Genomic DNA, 20,043 nt, shown 5'->3' with positions numbered 1-20,043 from the left:
TATATATGAACTGTTCTACTGTTCCGATCGACTACGCTTCTCTTTTCATTGTACTTCATGATTTGGGTCAGTACTGATGGAACTGAAGGTTCTGCTTACTGAACCCTAAAGGTTAAGATATGGTGAGTGATTTAGTGGGAATATTTTGCAAGGGGACGGCTTTTGTGTGAATTATTGGTAGTGACGTTACATCTGATGTCCAGACTAAAAAGATTTCGATAACTTCTTTGACGTAAAGTAAATGGCAAATAGGATATTGATAAGATCATTTAGTTTTATATTGATTGAGGAGTATGCGAACCAAGGGTTCATAAGTTCGTCAGGTCTCTCTTACCCTCAGATGTGCCTTTCGGAGTTCATATATTTCCAAAGGAGAAAACTTTACTAATACACCAATAGTCCAAAACAGATTTTATATATATATATATATATATATATATATTAGATGAAAAATTACTTACTCGATAAAGACTTTTATAATTTATAGTGAAATTTTGAGTTTGAATCTCGTTATTATTATTATTATTATTATTATTATTTATAAGAAAAAAAAAATTTCGATTATGCTTGTCAACACATGCATTGTACTTTCGAGTGTAAAATCGACTTTGGACCCCAAATTGTCCTCTCTTACAAGAAAAGCACAGCTAGAAATCCATTAATATCACTCTCCACCCGACCCCATAAAGCAGGTTATCTAAGAAAGAAACCATAAAAAGTAGATAACTACTTCCATACATATTCGTCCCCAACGCACCTTCACTCTCACATCCTTACATCAGAGACTGACAAGTTTGACAAGCCAACTACACTCGCCTCTCTTCCTTCCAAAGGCCCTCCTCATATATTGTCCACCAACCCCCGGTGAGTTCAATGAATTCCATCAAGATAAACCCCCCACAACCACTGCCTTGATCCTTGTTTGATCACCTGCTACCATAAATCCCTTCCGTAGCAACAAGATCTCCGCAAGATGAGAGCAGGTGGCTGCACTGTGCAGCAAGCATTGACCCCCGAAGCAGCAACTGTGGTGAAGCAAGCCATAAACTTAGCTCGACGGCGAGGACATGCACAGGTGACGCCGCTCCATGTGGCCAACACCATGCTTTCGTCTTCCACCGGCCTCCTCCGAGCCGCCTGCCTCCAGTCTCACTCGCACCCCCTCCAGTGCAAGGCCCTGGAGCTTTGCTTCAACGTCGCCCTCAACCGCCTGCCGGCCTCCACCTTATCCGCTCCGATGCTTGGACTACCGCAGGCTGACCACCACCACCACCTCCACCCTCCGTCCCTCTCCAACGCCCTCGTAGCGGCCTTCAAGAGAGCTCAGGCCCACCAGCGCCGCGGATCCATCGAGACCCAGCAGCAGCAGCCTCTTCTTGCGGTCAAGATCGAGCTTGAGCAACTCGTCATCTCCATCCTCGATGACCCCAGCGTGAGCAGGGTCATGAGAGAGGCTGGCTTCTCCAGTACTCAAGTGAAGAGCAACGTCGAGCAGGCTGTCTCCGTGGAGATATGCTCATCCACTCCTCCTAGCTGTACTCCTCCTCCCACGGGCAAGACAAGGACTTTAGTTCAAGTGAAGAACGAGGATGTGATGAGCGTTACCGATGCTTTGGTCAGCAGGAGAAAGAAGAGTATCGTGATAGTGGGAGAATGCTTGGCCACCGCAGAAGCTGTTGTTGGAGGAGTGAGGGACAGAGTGCACAAAGGAGAGGTGCCTGAGGTTTCAAGGAACCTACAGTTCATAACACTCCCACTCTTCTCTTTCAGGCAGATGCCAGCGGAGGAGGTGGACCAAAAGGTTGGGGAGCTCAGGTGCTTTGTGAAGAGTTGCTGCGTGGAAACAGGGGTCGTCTTGTACCTCAAGGATCTGGACTGGGCCGCCGAGTACAGGGCTAGCCGTGGGGAGAAGGGAAGAAGTTATTATTGTTCTTTGGAGCATATCCTGATGGAGATTAAGAACTTAGCCTTCGGTGGAACTGAGGGAGAGCATAGTAATGAGAGGATTTGGCTCATGGCCATTGCAACGTATCAGACCTACACGAGGTTTTGCCGGACTGGAAGCCCTTCACTGGAGACTCTCTTGGCTCTTCAGCCTCTCACCATTCCCGCCGGAGGCTTAGGATTAAGCCTCAACTTTGACAGGTACTAAAAGCATGTATTCCATTATCGCGCTATGTATATCAGAATGTCATCATTTGCTAAACGATGGTTATCGTCCTCAGTGGTTTAAGCGAAATCCGAAGCAAGATCGGTGGGGTGCAATTTCTGCCTCCAGCAGCAGATGAAATAGGGAGTCCTGAGGTTCCAAGTTTGCACATCAATTCTTGTGGTAGCCTCTGCTCAATGTCCTCTGGTCTACCTTCGTGGCTCAGAAGGTGTAAAGAAGAGGGCAATAGAGATCGGAACAGCGGTGATCAGGTATTTGAATATCTAATCAACACTCTCTACAGCTAAAACCTTTTTACCTACACAATCATGGAATAGCTTTTCTCTGTCCTCTTTCAGGGCTGTCGCCAATTAAAAGAACTTTGCAGGCAGTGGAATTCCATTTGCACCTCGACGCACAAATCCGACAACCATCCGTCTGAAATAACATTCAATTTCTCTTCAGTTTCTCCCTCTTCTTCTTCCAATGTCTCTTCGTACGATGGTCACTCTCGAAGCTTGCACCAGAACCAGCAACCTTCGTTACTACCTCGAAAGGCAAAACGTCCTTGGAACGAACACCATTTCTGGATATTGGAAGAAGCTGTCGATGAAGGCCCTGAGCAAAAACCAGGCAACAAAGCTCGAGAGAATGCAGGGCAAAAGCTGTCAACCTTTCCATTTCTGTACCTTAACTCACACCCTAACTCGAATTCTTCCGGTAGCACCATGGAGACGGAGTTATCTTCAAAGTTCAAGGAGCTTAATGCCGAGAACTTCAAGTTCCTCTGCGATGCGTTGGAGAGAAAGGTCACCTGGCAGCAGGACATTATCCCTGAGATTGCAAGCATCGTCCTCCAGTGCAGATCAGGATTGATGAGAAGGAAAGGCAAGTCGAAATCTTCGGAGAAAAAGGAGGAGACGTGGCTGTTGTTTCAAGGTAGTGATACCGAAGGAAAGGAGAGGATAGGTAGAGAGCTTGCCAGACTTGTGTTTGGTTCTTCCACCAACTTCATTACAGTCGGACACAGCAACTTATCGTCAACACAATCCGACTCCACGGATGTTCTTCTCCAAATCAAAAGATCGAGAGCAGAAGCAGGTCACAGCCGTCTCCAGAGCCTCTTCGAAGCGATACGAGAGGACCCACACCGGGTGATCATGATGGAAGACATCGAGCAAGTGGATCATTACACTCTAGCAGGCATCATGAGAGCCATGGAGAGAGGGAAATTACAGAGTTACGGTGGTGAGGAAGTCAGTCTTGGTGATGCTATTATCATCTTGAGTTGCGAAAGCTTCGATTCCAGGTCAAGAGCTTGCTCTCCTCTGATCAAGCAGAGGGCTGAGAGCGAAGACGACAAGGAAGTGGATACATGTGTTTCATTAGACTTGAATCTTTGTGCTGCAGACGAAGATCTCGATGACCACTGCTTTGACAGTGCAGGACTTCTTGAGTGTGTGGATCGAGCATTCTTCTTTAACTTGCCTGATGTACTATAATTTGTTTGTTTCATCAGTGCTGAATCTTTTGAAGTATAATATCTCTCTTTTGAAGATTGAGGTATTTATATAACATTGCACTAATCAATTCGGATGTCACTACAAAAACTAGAAAGTTGAGGTTTAGATGTACTGCGGCTTCGATTTGAGTAGGAACAAAATGTGCTACGATTCATAACTTGAGGGTTATGCAAAGCCAAAAAAAAAGAAGCACTTTAGAAGGCAAAAGCGCGCTACTTTTAATGCTTTGTTACGTGATTCGTAAAAGAATCTCTTTTTTCTCTGCATTAGATTTCACAACCCAACATTCTCATCTCCGGAAGCAGTGAAAGGTCTTTTAGACCTTTAAGTTGCTGCTTTAAGAATCCTAAAGAGATCATCTTCTCTATCTTGTACGCGCTCCAAGTGTAGCTGATTCAGTGCATCGCTTGGAATACGTTTCGATGAACATGGCCAATCATATTCCGTAACTCGGTGGCCCCATCAGAGCAGTGAACTACTGTTGGTGAGGCTCGATGGACTGCGTTCTTCGTAGAGCACCGGATGGGGATGAGGATCCCTCTTGAATCAAATTGGAAGTTGAGATTTTGTGGGTGTGATTGGCTTTGGGAAAAGATTAGTGCTTTGAGATTAGTGGATATGTCATATGTGGATTCACTTCTCACATTCTTATCCTGTCTTCTTTTTTTTTTGTTATTTTAATCCCAACCTTCACACTCTCCGATTTTGGTTCACTCCTCTTTGCTCTCTGTCGCTTTTGAAACTGTGGGTACATTCATCACCCAAAGCGGACAATTCCTTGTAAGCCTATGGGCCGCACCAATGATCGATCGATCAAATTGTCCCTTATCATATTGACGCTAGAAAGAGAGCATGATGCCTGTACCTCGGCTAAACAAACTCACTCTCGAGCCATACACCTCGGCTCCCCTACGGGAGGGAGCACTGATAAGGTTATTTAGTCCCATATTGATTGAGAAGTATGAGAATCAAGGGCTCATAAATCTGTCAAATCTCTCTTACCCTTAGAGATATTTTTTAGAGCTCACATGAAAGGATGAGCCGTTATCTAATCGGTATTCACTATCGATCTTCTACTAAATCCTAAATTAGATCTCTAATCTATATAAATAGTTTATAAATGGGAAGCATTAAAAAAAACCTCAAGAGAGTAAACGTGGGAAAGATTTCAGAATCTTATTGGATTCAAATATATTGCTGAATGGTAAAAAAACCCTATCTTTTTAGAAGTAAGATTTTGCCTATCTAACATTTTTGTTACACGATAGATAATAGAAAAAAATAGCACCTAATCCATCTACTAATCAAAAGCATCAATGACTTTGATGTCATAACACACATTCCATCCTACCAATAACAAAGACAAACAAACAGTGGAAACAAGTCAACAATACAATAATAATAGAAACTATTTTTTGATTCTCTATTAAGCTGTCAGCATTTGCGCATCGTCGCTAAGAAGATGCCTCCGGCACATAAACGTAGGTCGTGGTATTTGGGAGTGCGACATTGAGTGCGCACAGTGGGCCCGATCGACGTAAAAGGGAGGAGAGGCATGCATCTCGGATCACGTAAAATTTTTGGATGAGACCACGTTGTTGTCATTCCTCACCTTTCTTTCCATTTTGGGCTACGCTGCAGAAAGCACAGACTCTATCGGCTTCGCCAGGATCTATTAAGCTATTTGCATTGGCTATGGAGCAACAAAGCCTTCCTCTTTGCGGCCTTCATGGACGGTGACAAGAACGACATGGCCTCGAGCCTTGCCCCCAAATAAAGCCATGCGGTGCTCCATAACTTATGATCAGGTGTTCATGTGAGACCAACTCGTTCCCAACTTTACTTAAGCCAATGATTTCCACCTTCAATCGATGCGTTTGTTAGCCCCATCGCGCTTCTCCTTTCAAGTCTATCGATTGTTTCTCACGTAGCTTCTTCGAGTCCATCAGTTAACACGCGTCTCCTCATTTCAAACACAGCGTATTGGCATCTGCAAAAGATGAATAAGCATGGAGACAAAGTGGCCTTATCCTAAGCAACTTTGGCAGTCTTTAGAGAAAACGAAGCCTGCGGTCGCTTCTTTTTGCTTAGAATTGGTTCTCAGCCGAGCCTTTTCCTTTTTCTCCTCCCTCGCTAACCTTTAACGTGACCAATGCCTGCGTGGAAGGGAATTCTCGGATCCGGCAGCGCTGCAACCTGCAATCATTGCTAGTCGATCCAATGCAGATATCCTTTGGTTTGCTCCTGTCATCATTCGAAAGTGATGACCGGAGGAACAAAGGAGACGAGTGTGATGCTTTCAGTTGCGAGGAAAAGCGCAGCGGCACCGATCCATGTGCTCGCTAACTTTTCCTTTACCTTCTTTCTGATCCAAATCCATGTTCCACAAGAGCAGGAGGTTGACCGGTCAAAAAGGAAGGTTGCAGCATAGACTCCGAGAGCATCTCAAGAAACAAAGCTCTTTTCTCGATGTGCGTATTGATGGGAGGCCGTCGCCTCGGCAACAAAAGCGGGCAAATGTAGGCGCCTTCCTAGAGGAAGCGATCCCGAGACGCACACTGTTTGCCCTGCATGCAGGGTAGGGAAGCTACTCGACTCGCCCCAAACTCGTAGGCTCTGTTTACAGGGACACCAGCTGCTATCATCTCTGTAGAGGAGGAACAGCCGGGCGCGTGATGGCAGGTGGGAAGAATAATTTAGCTCCATCCTAGCTCCATCCTATACTCTTTTGTTTGCGACGGATCCAAGACGACAATCGATAGCAGAATAAAGCGTAGTGTCGGAGGGCCAAAAGATGCTTCTTTCCTTTGCCTTGTTAATTATTTCCGTATAATGTCACAGTAGATAGTGTACTTGGAATCTTGATACAGATCCGTCGGTAGATCCCACAAAGATTCCAACTAAAATCAAATTAGAATTGAGTTATGACAGTTGGATCGTAAAATCTAAAACAAGAATCGGAATCGACGGTTTCGATTTATTTCTGAACAGATAAAATAAATAAATAACATCACTTCTAAAAACTTAACAAGTGATTAACTGAAAGGATATTTCAAAAAAATTAAAATAGACGATTTTGATTAGAGATCGAAAATAAAGTTGTAAATTCGATGAAATCGGAATCGAAACTATGGGTTCTAAAAGCTATTGTGAAGCTATCTATCTATCTATCAACCGTTAATGGACAATTTCATGTACATTTCTTATTTTGTTTATTCTAAAAGTTATTAACAAATGTGTCAAAGTGGCTGCTTGTTTAGGCCTCTTATATGATGTGGGTGTCGAAGGCCCCAAAAGAGAGCTCGGCCTAGTGATCCAACATGCCAAGCCCATAGGACTAATGGAAGTCAAACTCGCTTGTACTTGGAAATTGGAAATTGGGATAGAAAATTACCATTTACCATTTATCATTTATAAAATAAATAAATAAAAAGTAATAGACCATAATCTCTCAATCTCTTGACCATGAATATATATATATATATATATATATATATATATATATATATATATATAAAGAATATGTTTATTCTCAATTCCTTTTTTTTTTTTTCTTTTTGATCCTTCTTTATTATTATTATTATTTTAATCGTTGGCTTTCTTTCCCTGGAGATCCCTAATAGCCTGATGATGCACATCCTCTCCTTTCCCTCCCTCTCTTTTTATGTGGGTATATGCATCAAACTTTTTCCTTTTCCCTGTGAATGTGATGCACACATCTCATGATTCCCATGCAACTTGGCATGATGGCAAGGTCCAATTTTCCATCCACTTCTTCTGGCACTTGAATTAACTCTATTCCCTGCGGCATCTCTGACCGCTTGTTTGTTTGACATCTAAATGGTACTAATCGGCATAAATGAAACACTAAAGCATTGCCTGCTAAACATGGCAGGCAATGAAGTCCATTGTGTTAGAAATTTGGCAAGTTTACTCACACATAGATCCGACCATCGATTTAAACCAAACCACAATTAAAATCAAATTGATTCGGAACCGGTTCTAATTTTAAACCGAAATCAAAACAACTGATTCTTAGATGGAAACCTAAATCGTCCAAAACGGATTCAGTTTTAATTTCAAATTCGATAAACTAAAATCGAAATTGGAAAGAGGGATTCTCGCGCATGGCTCAGTGTACTCATGGAAAGAAGCCTTGTTCGATTTGATGTCTCTTTCCTTGCAATCCACGTTTTCCACGCACCAATTAAGCTTGTACAGAGCCAAGGAGACGTCAACGAGTCACGTGCTACACCGACTCTAGAAATTACTCTTCTGACAGTTAGTTAAGCATGCCATCAACATTATTAATTGTCGGATTGGGGTAAGTCAAAGAGGCTGGCAGTGAACGCGAACGGGCTTCGTTTAAGAGCGCTTCTCTTTGATAATGAAAGAAAATGCATCGTGAATAATAATAATAATCACTGTTACAAGAAAATACGTTACACATTGATCACATAATAATGATAATAATATTAATTAAGATTATTAATATAAACAATTGCCTTGCAAATACATCATTTTTATATTGGTCTTTCTTTTATTTCTGCCCCCCTCTTTCAACCCTATATATATATATATATATATATATATATATATATATATATATATATATATATATATATATATATATATATATATATCACACAGCCTGGCCGCCTACTGGATCACATGACACAGAGTACGTCATCGCTAAGCCAAAAAGAGAAGCTAAAGATGGAAAGTGGAGGAGCTCGGCAACGCTGCCTGGGCCGCTCCTTGTTAAACCTCGACGCTGCAGGATGACATCTGCTGGAACTTGACGGTGCCGCCGGATCCCGATCCCCCGTTCTGGAAGGTGAGGAAGGCTGGGCAGCTGACGAAGAGGTGGTAATGGCCGGAGATCCAGGATCCGACCTTCCACCGGATGCGACCGTCGATCTTGACGTGGAGGAGGAGGAAGCCGGAGGACTCGTCCTGGGTGAGGGGTTCGCAGAGGTACGGCGCCACCGGGACGTCGGGGCCGTAGAGGTAGGGGGACCAGACGTCGATGTCGTTGTGGCCCTGGTACATCGGGGGAAGGGCGGAGGCGACGCTGATCTGCTGGTACTTGTAGGCGGCGTAGACGTCGAGGCGGTCGTAGTAGATGCCGACGCGGTCGTTGGGGTTGCGGGAGGAGAGGGTCACCTGGATGACGGTGGAGAGCAGGTTGCTGGGCGGCCCGGTGTAGTTGAACTGCAGCACCACCGCGTCCTGCAGGTAGAACCGGGGCTTGGTGGGGCGGAGCGCCAGCCAGACGACGAGGATGATGAGGAGGATCACAATTATGGTAGCGAGGATGCATCCGAAGATGCGCAGGTTGCGCCTCCGCCTCTCGCAACACTGCCCGTGCTGACCGCAGTCCTTGGCCGTCATCTTCTTCTTCCTCCTATCCGAGACTCACACCAGCTGATGGGGAGAGAGAGAGAGAGAGAGATGCAGGAGAAGAGAGAAGGCGTGGCAGCAGGGAAGCGAGTCAATATATAAGGAAGAAAAGAAGGTAGTGGTGCGGTGAACCTTCGATTGATGATGAGGGGTACGATCTTACATAGAATAAGTCATGCAATACATAGCAAAAATTACCACTCGGTCTTCCCAACGAAGGGGCCGTACCAAATTAAATGGTCAACAAAGAGGCATTGATGTTGGATCTCTACACTAAACAGTACTATTAATGCCGATCCCAAAGAAGAAGATTCATGGTAGGTGGTCTAATTCCAAACCTCTTGACATCGAGATTGAACCGGAAAGCGATTCCATGAGAGAGAGAGAGAGAGAGGGGGCACCTGATTGACAGTTAAAGGAAACAATAAAGTAAGTTAATTGGAGAGATGAGACCGATGGGGAGGGATTACGTGAGGAAGGGTGTGAAAACAAATGAGATTTCACACGCCTTATCCTGTGGCCAAAGTAACAAGGAGAAATTATAAATGAGGATAACGATAAAACAAGCAAATTAAATTGGATAAACAGGCAGCTATTAATTCCAAGCTGTATAATAACAAAGAGATAATGAATTATGTGGGTCTGACAACAACGACATCACGTACCACACATTGAAGACGTAGCAGGAAGTGCAAGTTGGGTTTGGATTCTCTGCCAGTATTTACTTGCATCTTAAATCTGCACCAACAGGGACGCCTGAGTTAAGAACTAGGACGACTCATGCTGACTCTTCTTCTCATTCTCCTATGCTAAAATGATTGTCATTCACCTTAAACCTTAATTTGGAAGATTTAATTCAGCACAAGGAGGTTTTGTCATGTGTTCCTGAAACGAAGTCAAATAATCGAGTAGGATTAGCAGGTGGGGGGGAGTGTGCAAGTGTGGAAGCGTACAACTTGGGGAGACGACAAAGTCACGTGCTTCCGTTTTAGAATCCCCACGCACCAAAAAAAGAGCCCATTAAGCTTTTACAACGCAGTTTGAGGTCACAAATAAATATTTCTCGAGTCAAGTCAAAATGCCTAGGAAAGGGGAAAGAAGAGAAGAGGGGAATCGATGGAGAGATTAACGTTCGCCATCCATCGTCTTCTATGCTCATACGTATATGTGATGGATCATTCATTGTATGGAGCTGAGAGAATGGCATTAGATGGTGGGTGGAGTGAGCAAGGAGAAAAGTAATGTCACTTTATATCCTCCACTATTGCGACGTTCCACCAACCTTTGGCTTCTTGCAGCCTAAGCACGCATCATTCAACACTCCTTTTTTCCTTTCAAGCCATCTTAGAACGAAACGCTCCACGGTCTAAAGACTCGTAGGGTGATGGGGCCTCCTAAGAGACAATTGAATATAGCGTAACATCAAAAGTTACATAATAGGGAAAACAATAAAAATAAAGAATAATTAATAACCCATGTACAAAGATAGCTTTGGAAAAAACCATCGAATTGAACTCACTTTCCTACATATGCTCTCTCCCTGACTTCTTGTAAAGATTTCTTGTACGAAATAGGGTAATCATTGAAAGGAGACATGCGATGTAGATATGGAGAATAACCAAGTAGAGGCAGTAGTTTATTGTTTCAATTGCCAAAGGGAAAGGGAGTCAGGTGACATGATTCCCAATAAATCTTGAAGACGTGTCGAAATCGCATAGATTTGTGGTCAAACAAAGACCAAGAATTCAACCAGGAAAGTGAGCCGGCGTGAATGTTCCACTCGGATGATGATCTTCGTTGATGTGATAACAGATCAACCGATCCTGTGATTAAGATGGCAACTGAATGATGGTGGTGATGCAATGCTTATATATGCCAACCATTGCGTTCTCATATATAAGTTTGTCATCCTCATAACCAAAACAACTCTATAAAAATAGTGATACGGTTTCTTCTAAATGGAATGTTACATTCTAATCTTCAAGAGCCCTATACTTGGTGAAGAATTATAATTGTAGTAATTCGTATGTTGAAAAAAGCCAACAAGTTGAACCCTGCACCAGCAATTTTAGGAGCGATAAGTTATTGATCTCGACGTCAATGAGCAACAGTTGTTCATGATTGGTATGATCATCCATGAGGACTATGATGTATCACAAAGAAGAACTTGCTATCCGAGTAGACGAGCTATATCTCTACCTAGCGAAGCCTCTCAAACCTTTTCAAGTTAAGGTGGAGTCATAATGGATCTGATTCAGAGATAGTGCTAACTTTGGCTCAATAATTAAAGGTTCATGATAATGCACAAGATTTTCAGAAGTAATAATGACTAGTGTGACCACCACTAAGGATTGTAATATCCATCTCATAAAGAACTTACTGGTAAAAGGCCTAGAAGGTCACATTATTGCTGATCTTTTGTTCAAAATGGTGGTTGAAATGTTGGACATGATGATGCCAGCATTGGCTCCATAATTGGAGTAATGGTTCATGGTCATGCTCTAAAGCCATCAAAAACAATAGCGGTTGGTATAGTAGTAACCGCTGGGTATGCTAATTCCTGTCTCGGTGTCATTGATTATATAGTACAAATAACATTCTTTCAGGCTTGCTTCCCTTGTTGGAACCGAGTCTCTATATATCTTTCTTTTTTTCTTCTTTATGTAAGAGAATGAATAGAGGTTGGGTCACCTTAACTTCGCAAGCAGTTCTATCCATCTCCCATCATCTACAGGATCCAATGTAGACAATGTGGGGGCCAACCACCTACCTACAGAACTCTGAAGCTTACTAGTTTCACATACAAGAGGTGGCCACCCCCAATTAGGGATGACCAACCTAATTTCCACCGCAATGGAATCCAAATCCCAAACTATAATAATAATTTGGAACTACTCTAATAGAGAAAACTGATGCTGGATAATCCTGCAGATTGATCAAATAGACTAGTCAGTTTATTAAATATTGGCTTCAATTGATGGAACAAACTTCAATTGAACTCTTATACAAATTATAACAGGCATCCATGAAACATGCCAAGCCACCCAGGACAGGGATTAGGAACAATCGGACTCCATACGAAAACCAATGTTACCTCCCATCATGACATGGCATCAATATATTGAACATGGGTGACTGAACGTAACGCAGACGTAATCTCCAGGGAAAACACAATTGACCATGTGTCTATATGATTTGAATACCGTACGCCATATCTGAAAGAAAAAGAGGAAGTAGGAACAGTGCCCCGGGAAAATAGCATTGACGCTATGACAAACACGATCCCATCCGCATCGCGTCGCGTCCCTAACACGTTAGTGAATCCTTTGGTAGTTTGCTAAAGAAATCTGTGGGCAGGCAAGGCAAATCGGTCATCATGAGACACCACCACATGTTAGGTGAGCCGCATGCTTCCAACTCCAGGAGACTTCACACCACTCACGTCAACTAATCTCGTGTATACCTTGACCTTGCTTTCGAATAGGAAGACTGACACAACTATCAGGGAAGGAAAAAAAAAGGAATAAAGGAAAAAATAGAGAAAAAAAAAACAAATGCAAAACGAAATAGTTTTTCCCATGTCTTATTGTGCAGCTAAAAGATAAATTTCAACAGAGTAGATATTGCAGTACCTGGTGTCCTCGTATGTTACTCTGCACCAACCATTTCACACCCAGCTTCTGTTGCACAGCAAAGGCGACAAAAAAATTGATGTGAACATTCTCTAAATTTCTGCACGAAGACGAAAGCCAAGACAATGCACATTCAGAAGTTTGCCTAAGGGCATCAAAAGAGTGACAAGATAGGAATCACAAACGAAAGGGTACAGATATTAGACAAATTAGCTGATGTTTCCGAGCTAGAGGTCGGTCACGGAGAAGCCTCCCCTTTATCTTATCAATCATGATGCACTAGCATACAATAGCACATGAGATGATGATGATCCCCATGGCCAAACCTCTAGGCTCTGGCCAAAGGTCTCATCTCTGGTGCTTGGTGTCAAGTTGGTGGTACATGACACCAAACATCACAACACACGACATGTCCCAATGATAGCACATGCAGAGTCAGCAGCAGAGAGCACAGAGACTAGCAACAGGATGATACAATAGTTGTCCAACAACGGCACACTCTCATCCTCATCCACGGAAACAAATAATAGTTAGGAAGCATCTCAGCATCTCGACCTTGGAATCATTATTCCCAAGCATCGTCTCATCTGCAGGTAAACCTATGTAGATAGAGAAGCTAATATCGAAAGAATAGAAAGATATCAAAAGCTATAACCTCTAATAAGTCAGCCAAGGATTCAGTCGTTCATAAATCGTTAGGGCCAGTAAACAAAGCAATATTGCAGGGAGAACCTAATACTGAAGAAAAAAAAAAAGAAGATAAAAGAATTCACTATAAAACCTCGGAACAATTCCATAGTAGGAATAGCCTTGACAGCAAAACCCAAAATGCCACGGCTTCAAGATGTCAGTGTGGCTTATCAGGCAAAAAAACCCCATCCCCTGCGTACACACCACACATCAAACTGGGAGGTACCAGCCTATAGAAATATTAATGGATTAGGAAACTACTCAGCCTATCATACAATTTGCCTGGCCGTTCTTCCAAAATCTCAATGTTCAAAAACCATAATTAATCTAACAACCAATTCCCCGAAAAATGTTCAACAGAGTAGCTGCAAAAAGATCTCTAGACCCTAGAAATCTTCAGATGTAAAACGTCAAGAAAAGTTCATGCACCCTACTCAAGTAAAATGAAAAATATATGTATTTGTTTGTTTCTGGCACTAAAAGACTTTTGACAACAGCACATGGTTTCCAAATGCATTCATGAGAAAACCAGATGCAGTTGCTATCATTTGAAAGCAAGGTGATTCACCTGATGCTTGCACTTATTAGTACGAATCTACAGAAAAATACTTATCCTTGCTTCTCCCTATCAGTATATCCATTTCAAATACATTAAAAAAAACTTAGTTTAACCAATTTCCTGCATCTGTTGCAACCAAGTGGAGACTAATTTCAGCTGTCCGGTCTCAAAACCTACTCAAGAAGTCAAATTACTTGTCAAATATATCCACCCATCGTCTTCAGACATATCCAATTAACGCAAACAGGTCCTTTTCAAAAAGTTTCTTCAAAGCTAACAAGAAGCATGATAACAAGATCAAGGGTAGAAAAAGGGGATAAAGTCCTCAGCACTTATTGGGCCAGTCAATATCATCAAGACTCATGCACTCTCACAAGATCCTGCCACAAGTAGGTTGGCATCCCAGCAACTGTCACAAACTTGGTCAAAGCTAAAGATTTGGTCAACATTAATTTTTTATTATACAAGATCCTGAGGAAGTCAACAGACCTAGAGAACCCAAACGAAGACTGTAACATGCAGCAGCTGGTAAACAAAAGTGAACTGAAAGAAACATCCAAGGCATATTCATAATAATATAGAATATAATCAAACCTCGGTACCTATAGATTAATATAAGGCCAAAAGTCATTGATATCAGTTTTGAACTGATTGCATTCAGTATCAACAGAAAAAAAAAATTGTAAGTAAAAAATTGAAGTGCGACAACTAACAAGAAAAAAAAAAGGGGGGGGGGGGGGGGGAGGGATGGGGATAAAAGGGAAAGGATTTTTTAAAGAAACTAAACAAAATGCTTGCAACTTAGAAATGCAAAGATCCACAATATCCTCTAAAGAATGATTCTAAACCAAGCTTTGACAATTAAAACTGAAACTATGAGCCATATTATTTTCATACTCGTAACTTATACTCGTAACCAAAAGCTCCTGTTCATGCAAGTGTGCTACTTTTCGACAGTTCCTGGATCAAAGGATGACTTTTCCAAGGCCACATTGGGGTCATTTTAATAGGGCCGAGATTTTCCCCACCCTGGGCAAACTGAAGTAGTGCACATTCATTTTGGTCGACATAGGCATGTCAAACATCATAGGATCTTAGTTTGACCTTTTTTAGGTTTATTATTTAATTTCTTTCATCTTTTAGGTCTTATTGGAGCATCAAGTAAGAAATTAAGATAATGGTGAGGATTAATCAGGGTCTGGAAAATCTCTACATTTTTTTCTTTAAGTTGATCTTTGTTCCATCCAAATAAGTGGGCACCTATTGTTTCTGTTCTTCCAATCAATGTCCATTTTTCTCTCACATGAATTCCTTTATTTTATTTTATTTTTTGTCTTTCTCTCTTGAAAAAATACATATATCTTCCCTTGTTGGCTAATCGCAAGTCCTAATTGGACTCAAATTGCTAAATACTATAAGTCTGTAACAAAGAATTCTTACATCCTAGAAAGGTCAGTACTTCTCTAGGAAATTTTCTTCTGATATAAACACACATACGAAAGACAAAACAAAGAGAACTGATCTGGAATTTCTTTGTGAGAATTAAAGCCTCCATGTGCCATTTGTGTTAAAATCTTCCCGTCTTCAATAATTTCACACCTACTACTATTTCCCCATCTTCGATCCTTGAAAAAACCAAAGAAAAGTGATCTGAAATTTTATAAGAAACTTAGGATCGATCTGCAACGATTCTTGATAGCTTCCCCTCTTTAATGTCCTCGCTCCAACTTCTCAATGAGTTCTTGGTTTCTTAACCCCTTGAAGCAGTTTGTTCAGTTTTGAAAGACATGGTTGCCTTGTGTTAAGGTCAGCAATATAACTTCTTAAAGGTATCACTAAGGTAGAACTCATTCATTTCGGTTGGCATATGCTTCCCTCACTTAGGCCTTCGTAAACTAGCTGCCTTTCCTATATGATACCCATTAAATTACATTTTTTCATTTAAGAGAAAAGAAACTGTAGCCTGGCAGTCCATAAATGAGCCACACTAAACAACTCCACCTTCAAGGTGAAAAAGTGAATATGATTAACACAATTCAGGAAAGAATCATATAATCGAACTTGTGTCACCTATTAAAAAAAACATGATTAACACAATTCAGGAAAGAATCATATAATCGAACTTGTGTCACCTATTAAAAAAAACTACTTATTGACGATTGACATTAGGAACTGCTGCACATTATGGATGCTATGATCCAAAATTTAGGGCGTGCTAAGAAATATACAATAATTAGAAGATAGAACGGAGAATACACACATGTAAGCAACAGAACTTATACTACATAACATCAACTAATAATTTACAGTAGAATTTCTCGTAGTTATACCTTAAATTTATAATAGATAAATCTCAGGCAATCTGTTACAAGACCACAGCAGGTTGCTCTTGCAATACCGGACGTTATCCCAGAAAAGTAAAGATGATCAGAAGAAGCTAACCATTCACAAACTTACTCAGAGATTAACCACGCATTTCTTTGGTGTCGAGCCGACCAGGTAACCCGTGGTCGCTGCAGTTGTCCCATTTCTCAAACCAATCGGGACATCATCGCAGTAGACCCTCATCGTGTGCCATCTCGTCTTCCATGCCCCGGGCTTAAACCTCACCCACGCCGAAACCCTAGCCTGGAAGCGCACAGCCCCATCGCCTCGGCCACGGTCCGAGTTGATCCCCTTCACCACGTTGGAATCGACGTACATCCCGACTGCCACAAGCCGAGCGCGGAGAGCGGTGGTCGCCCCTTTCGCCTGATAGAAAGGCGCGAGCGAGGTCTCGGACAGGGGGTCGGAACCATAGAGGACGGCAGCGGCGACGTGGTCGTAGTAGATCCCCATCTTGCTGTTGGGATTACGGACGGTAAGATCGAGATCGAAGTCGGCGGACAGCAGCTGCTGCGAGGTGGAAAGGTTGAAACCAGAGACGGTAGCAGAGGAGACGGTGAACTCCGGTAAGCGGGGGCGGAGGACGAGCCAGACGATGAGCGTGATGAGGCCGAAGAGGAGGAAGAGGGCAACAGCGATGGAGAGGAGGCGGCGGAGGAAAGCGGTGTTGTAGCGGGGAGGAGGGGCGGCGGCGGGGTAAGCCGCGGGGTAGTACAGCGGCTGGGGCGGGGGTGGGGGCGGATGGCCATTAGGGTAGTAGGAGGCTGGCGGCGGAGCCGGGTAGGGGTAGGATGAGCCGGCGGTGGCAGCAGGGTAGCCGGTGACGACGGTTTTGGGTCCACTAGCGGTGGAAATCATGGTCGCGAGGGCCGGAAGGCGAAGAAGGAGAGTGGAGCAAAGGGAAAGCGGAGAGATGGGGAAGGACGGCGTTGGGCAGTTGCGCTATCTGATCTGACGGGTTGGTTGAGGCGGCGAGAAGAAGAATCGCTGAAGCCGGTAGGCCAAGGCACGTCGCGTAAGGGGAGAGTAAAGAACGCGGCGCCGTTTCGCGTTAGTCGAAGAAGGACTTGCCAATTTTGCTCTTCTTATTTTATTTAGGGTTCACTCACAGGTGTCGATTATGGCTCGCGTAGGCTCGTCCGGAGCGGAGATATTTATTAATAATAATATAAATATATTTATTCAAATATTTTTCTATTTATTTGATAAAAATAATATTTTTATGACGTCAAAATTTTATAACTATTATTTTTATTGTGATTATCCCATCCTATTTATAAAAAAAAACTAAGCAATGCATTCATTATGAGGTTGATTGTGATGAAATTTGGTGTTTATATTTGATTTATGAGAATCTTGATTGAAAAATGCAAACTTGACATAGTGTAAAATATGTGTAACATAAGATAACAATTGTAACAATCCAAATAATAGCAATTTCTTGGTGAAAGACAATGATAGTGGTATAATTGCTATGATTCTTATTAGGTGAACCACCATAGGAAAAAAGACTCATCATATCTTTATGACAATGGAAATGGATGGTAGACTACCTTCTTTTTTTTTCTCTTTGATGTTGTCATCTTAGATTTATGTTAAGTACAATGTAGAATTCTCCATGGAGAAGCAATTAATTCAAAAGGAATAAATTAGATTCTAGAACATCAAAAGGTAAAGGGGAGGGGGGAGGGGATTACGGTATTTGTATTAAAAAAAATTACACAAATCCTTATAATTCTAAAAGTATAATAAATAATATTATTTGTCCTAATATTATTAGTTGTATTGATGAAAAATAAAATACATGACATAAAATAAATATGAAAGTGATGAAAAAAATACTTTTAATATTTCTTTTCTTTACATGACGTGATATGTTGAAATTATATTTTTTACCTATAAAATTATTATAAATGAAATGGACATTGAAATTATTTTTTTGTTAATCACATTCATATTGATTCAGCGTATGGTGACATGTGATATGTTTTTCATCAACGCAACTCACGACGTTTGGATAAATAATGTTATTTATTTTATTTTTAAATCTATAAAGATCATAATATAAAATTTTTAAGTATAAAAATTAAAATGCTAATAGGATCTGAGTACATACAATAATCTACAATTATCCTAAAATAATATTATCTTAATAAAGTTAAAATGAAATGATGAATCTCAAAATTTTATGACTCGTAGTTCAGCTTCAATCTTTGGAGATTCATTTTTCTCGTAGAATATTCTATATCTGACATTTAATTATATATATAAAGTTAAAAAAACAATATGGTGAATCTATAAACCAATTGATCATTAATTTCATTTCACATCTCATAGGGTTATTGTTTTGACGAAAGAGAGAGAGAGAGAGAGAGAGAAGGTAATGGAAAAAATCGATAATAAAAAAATAATGAAGATAAAATTTATATGGTTCAACCCTCCTTGCATAGTCAAGTTATTTATCGTGATTAATTGCAAATTAACTCAAACCCAAGTATAAAGTTCCTTATACATCATAATCTTTCTCATTATTTCTTTCACTCTCTTTGGATTCATAAAAAAGAACCGATTTTAATTAATCAAATTGCAACTGACCATTAGAGATCTCCTCACCCTTAGTTCATCCTTTTTCTTTGCTAATATTTTTAGATCTAACTAACGTTTTATAATTAATTCTATAAATTATTCCTTTGTTATTAATCTTCTTTCCCCTCCACAACCACTGAGTTCTTAATATTAATTCTTTAATTCAACAAAAGTTCCGTAGTCACTTCATCCAATTATTGCGTTTTTGTAAAGTTTCATCCTACTTTGTATGTTCTATTAAAAAAAAAAAACAAAGGAACAATATATTCTTTTTTTTTACTTTAATATAAAAAGTAAATATAGAATATGGGTATATTTGAGAACACATTTGAGATATACACCAAGAATCCAATATGTTTGATTTTTTCTTAAATTATATTTGGCCTAGATATTGTTTTACAAATATGCAGATGTTAATGTTACCTTTAGGTAGCATTCACATTTTAAACATTTGCGAGATGTTAATATAATTTTTTTTAATTTTCAAGAGACCCTATAATATTATCTAAAATTATAAGATTACCTATATCTTTTATCAGATGAAATTTTATTTATTTATATATTTATATGTATTATTTATTATATATTTAATCCATACAATTTTTTATAAGATTATATATATTTGTTTTCTTTATTTATTAATTTAAATAAAAATATATATAATTTTTAAATAAAATATTAGAAAAAAATTATTACATAATGAGAAAATATATTTTTATAAAATAATAATTATATCAATATGTATTTAAAATATAATTTTTATCTATTATTTACCTGATACTCAATAGTTTATGAATGTAACACCCTAACATTAAAAATGGAAAAGACTAAAATTGACTTACAAATGCATGATAAGTATACCACTAGCAATTTTAGATTAAGTATTTTAGTTAATGATTTAAGCTAAATAAAGTTGATATGTCAATTAGTCTATTAAACCTCAATCGTAATATTTGATATCAGAACTAATTTAATATTCGAGCATAGTGTGAAGGTTTAGATAGAAAAGAACTATTTGTTCAGAGTTATCATCCTACTATGCCGTTTTGATAAGGATTTCAAGCATGGGCCAAACAAAATTAATAGACCATTAACCCGTTAGACTGACAATTAGAC

General features: G+C 40.4%; 3 protein-coding genes across 4 annotated transcripts; 1 reads left to right on the top strand and 2 right to left on the bottom strand.

Annotated features, from left to right (window-relative positions):
- Positions 1–841: 841 nt before the first annotated feature.
- Positions 842–3,705, top strand: LOC135649384 (protein SMAX1-LIKE 3-like). The gene is made up of 3 exons (XM_065167670.1): positions 842–2,145; positions 2,226–2,421; positions 2,509–3,705. The coding sequence occupies exons 1-3, from the start codon at positions 974–976 to the stop codon at positions 3,649–3,651; spliced, it is 2,511 nt and encodes an 836-aa protein (XP_065023742.1). The 5' UTR covers positions 842–973; the 3' UTR covers positions 3,652–3,705.
- Positions 3,706–8,365: 4,660 nt separating this feature from the next.
- Positions 8,366–9,156, bottom strand: LOC135649681 (NDR1/HIN1-like protein 1). The gene has a single exon (XM_065168316.1). It carries the CDS (start codon positions 9,064–9,066, stop codon positions 8,434–8,436), a length of 633 nt encoding a protein of 210 aa, XP_065024388.1. The 5' UTR covers positions 9,067–9,156; the 3' UTR covers positions 8,366–8,433.
- Positions 9,157–12,129: 2,973 nt separating this feature from the next.
- Positions 12,130–17,415, bottom strand: LOC135649680 (NDR1/HIN1-like protein 10). 2 transcript variants are annotated; one of them, XR_010501365.1, is made up of 3 exons: positions 16,414–17,415; positions 12,708–12,807; positions 12,130–12,573 (listed from the first exon to the last, which is right to left on the bottom strand). XR_010501365.1 is itself a non-coding variant. In XM_065168315.1 (1 exon), exon 1 carries the CDS (start codon positions 17,197–17,199, stop codon positions 16,414–16,416), a length of 786 nt encoding a protein of 261 aa, XP_065024387.1. In that variant the 5' UTR covers positions 17,200–17,415; the 3' UTR covers positions 16,220–16,413. The 2 variants fall into 2 exon arrangements, 1 of the variants encoding a protein (XP_065024387.1); XM_065168315.1 differs by lacking the exons at positions 12,130–12,573; positions 12,708–12,807 and having other exon boundaries at positions 16,220–17,415.
- Positions 17,416–20,043: the final 2,628 nt, after the last annotated feature.

This window comes from Musa acuminata, chromosome BXJ3-9, assembly GCF_036884655.1.
Source record: "Musa acuminata AAA Group cultivar baxijiao chromosome BXJ3-9, Cavendish_Baxijiao_AAA, whole genome shotgun sequence".
NCBI lineage: Eukaryota > Viridiplantae > Streptophyta > Magnoliopsida > Zingiberales > Musaceae > Musa > Musa acuminata.
The sequence above is the reverse complement of the archived record's forward strand: the minus strand, read 5'-3'. Positions and strand labels throughout refer to the sequence as shown.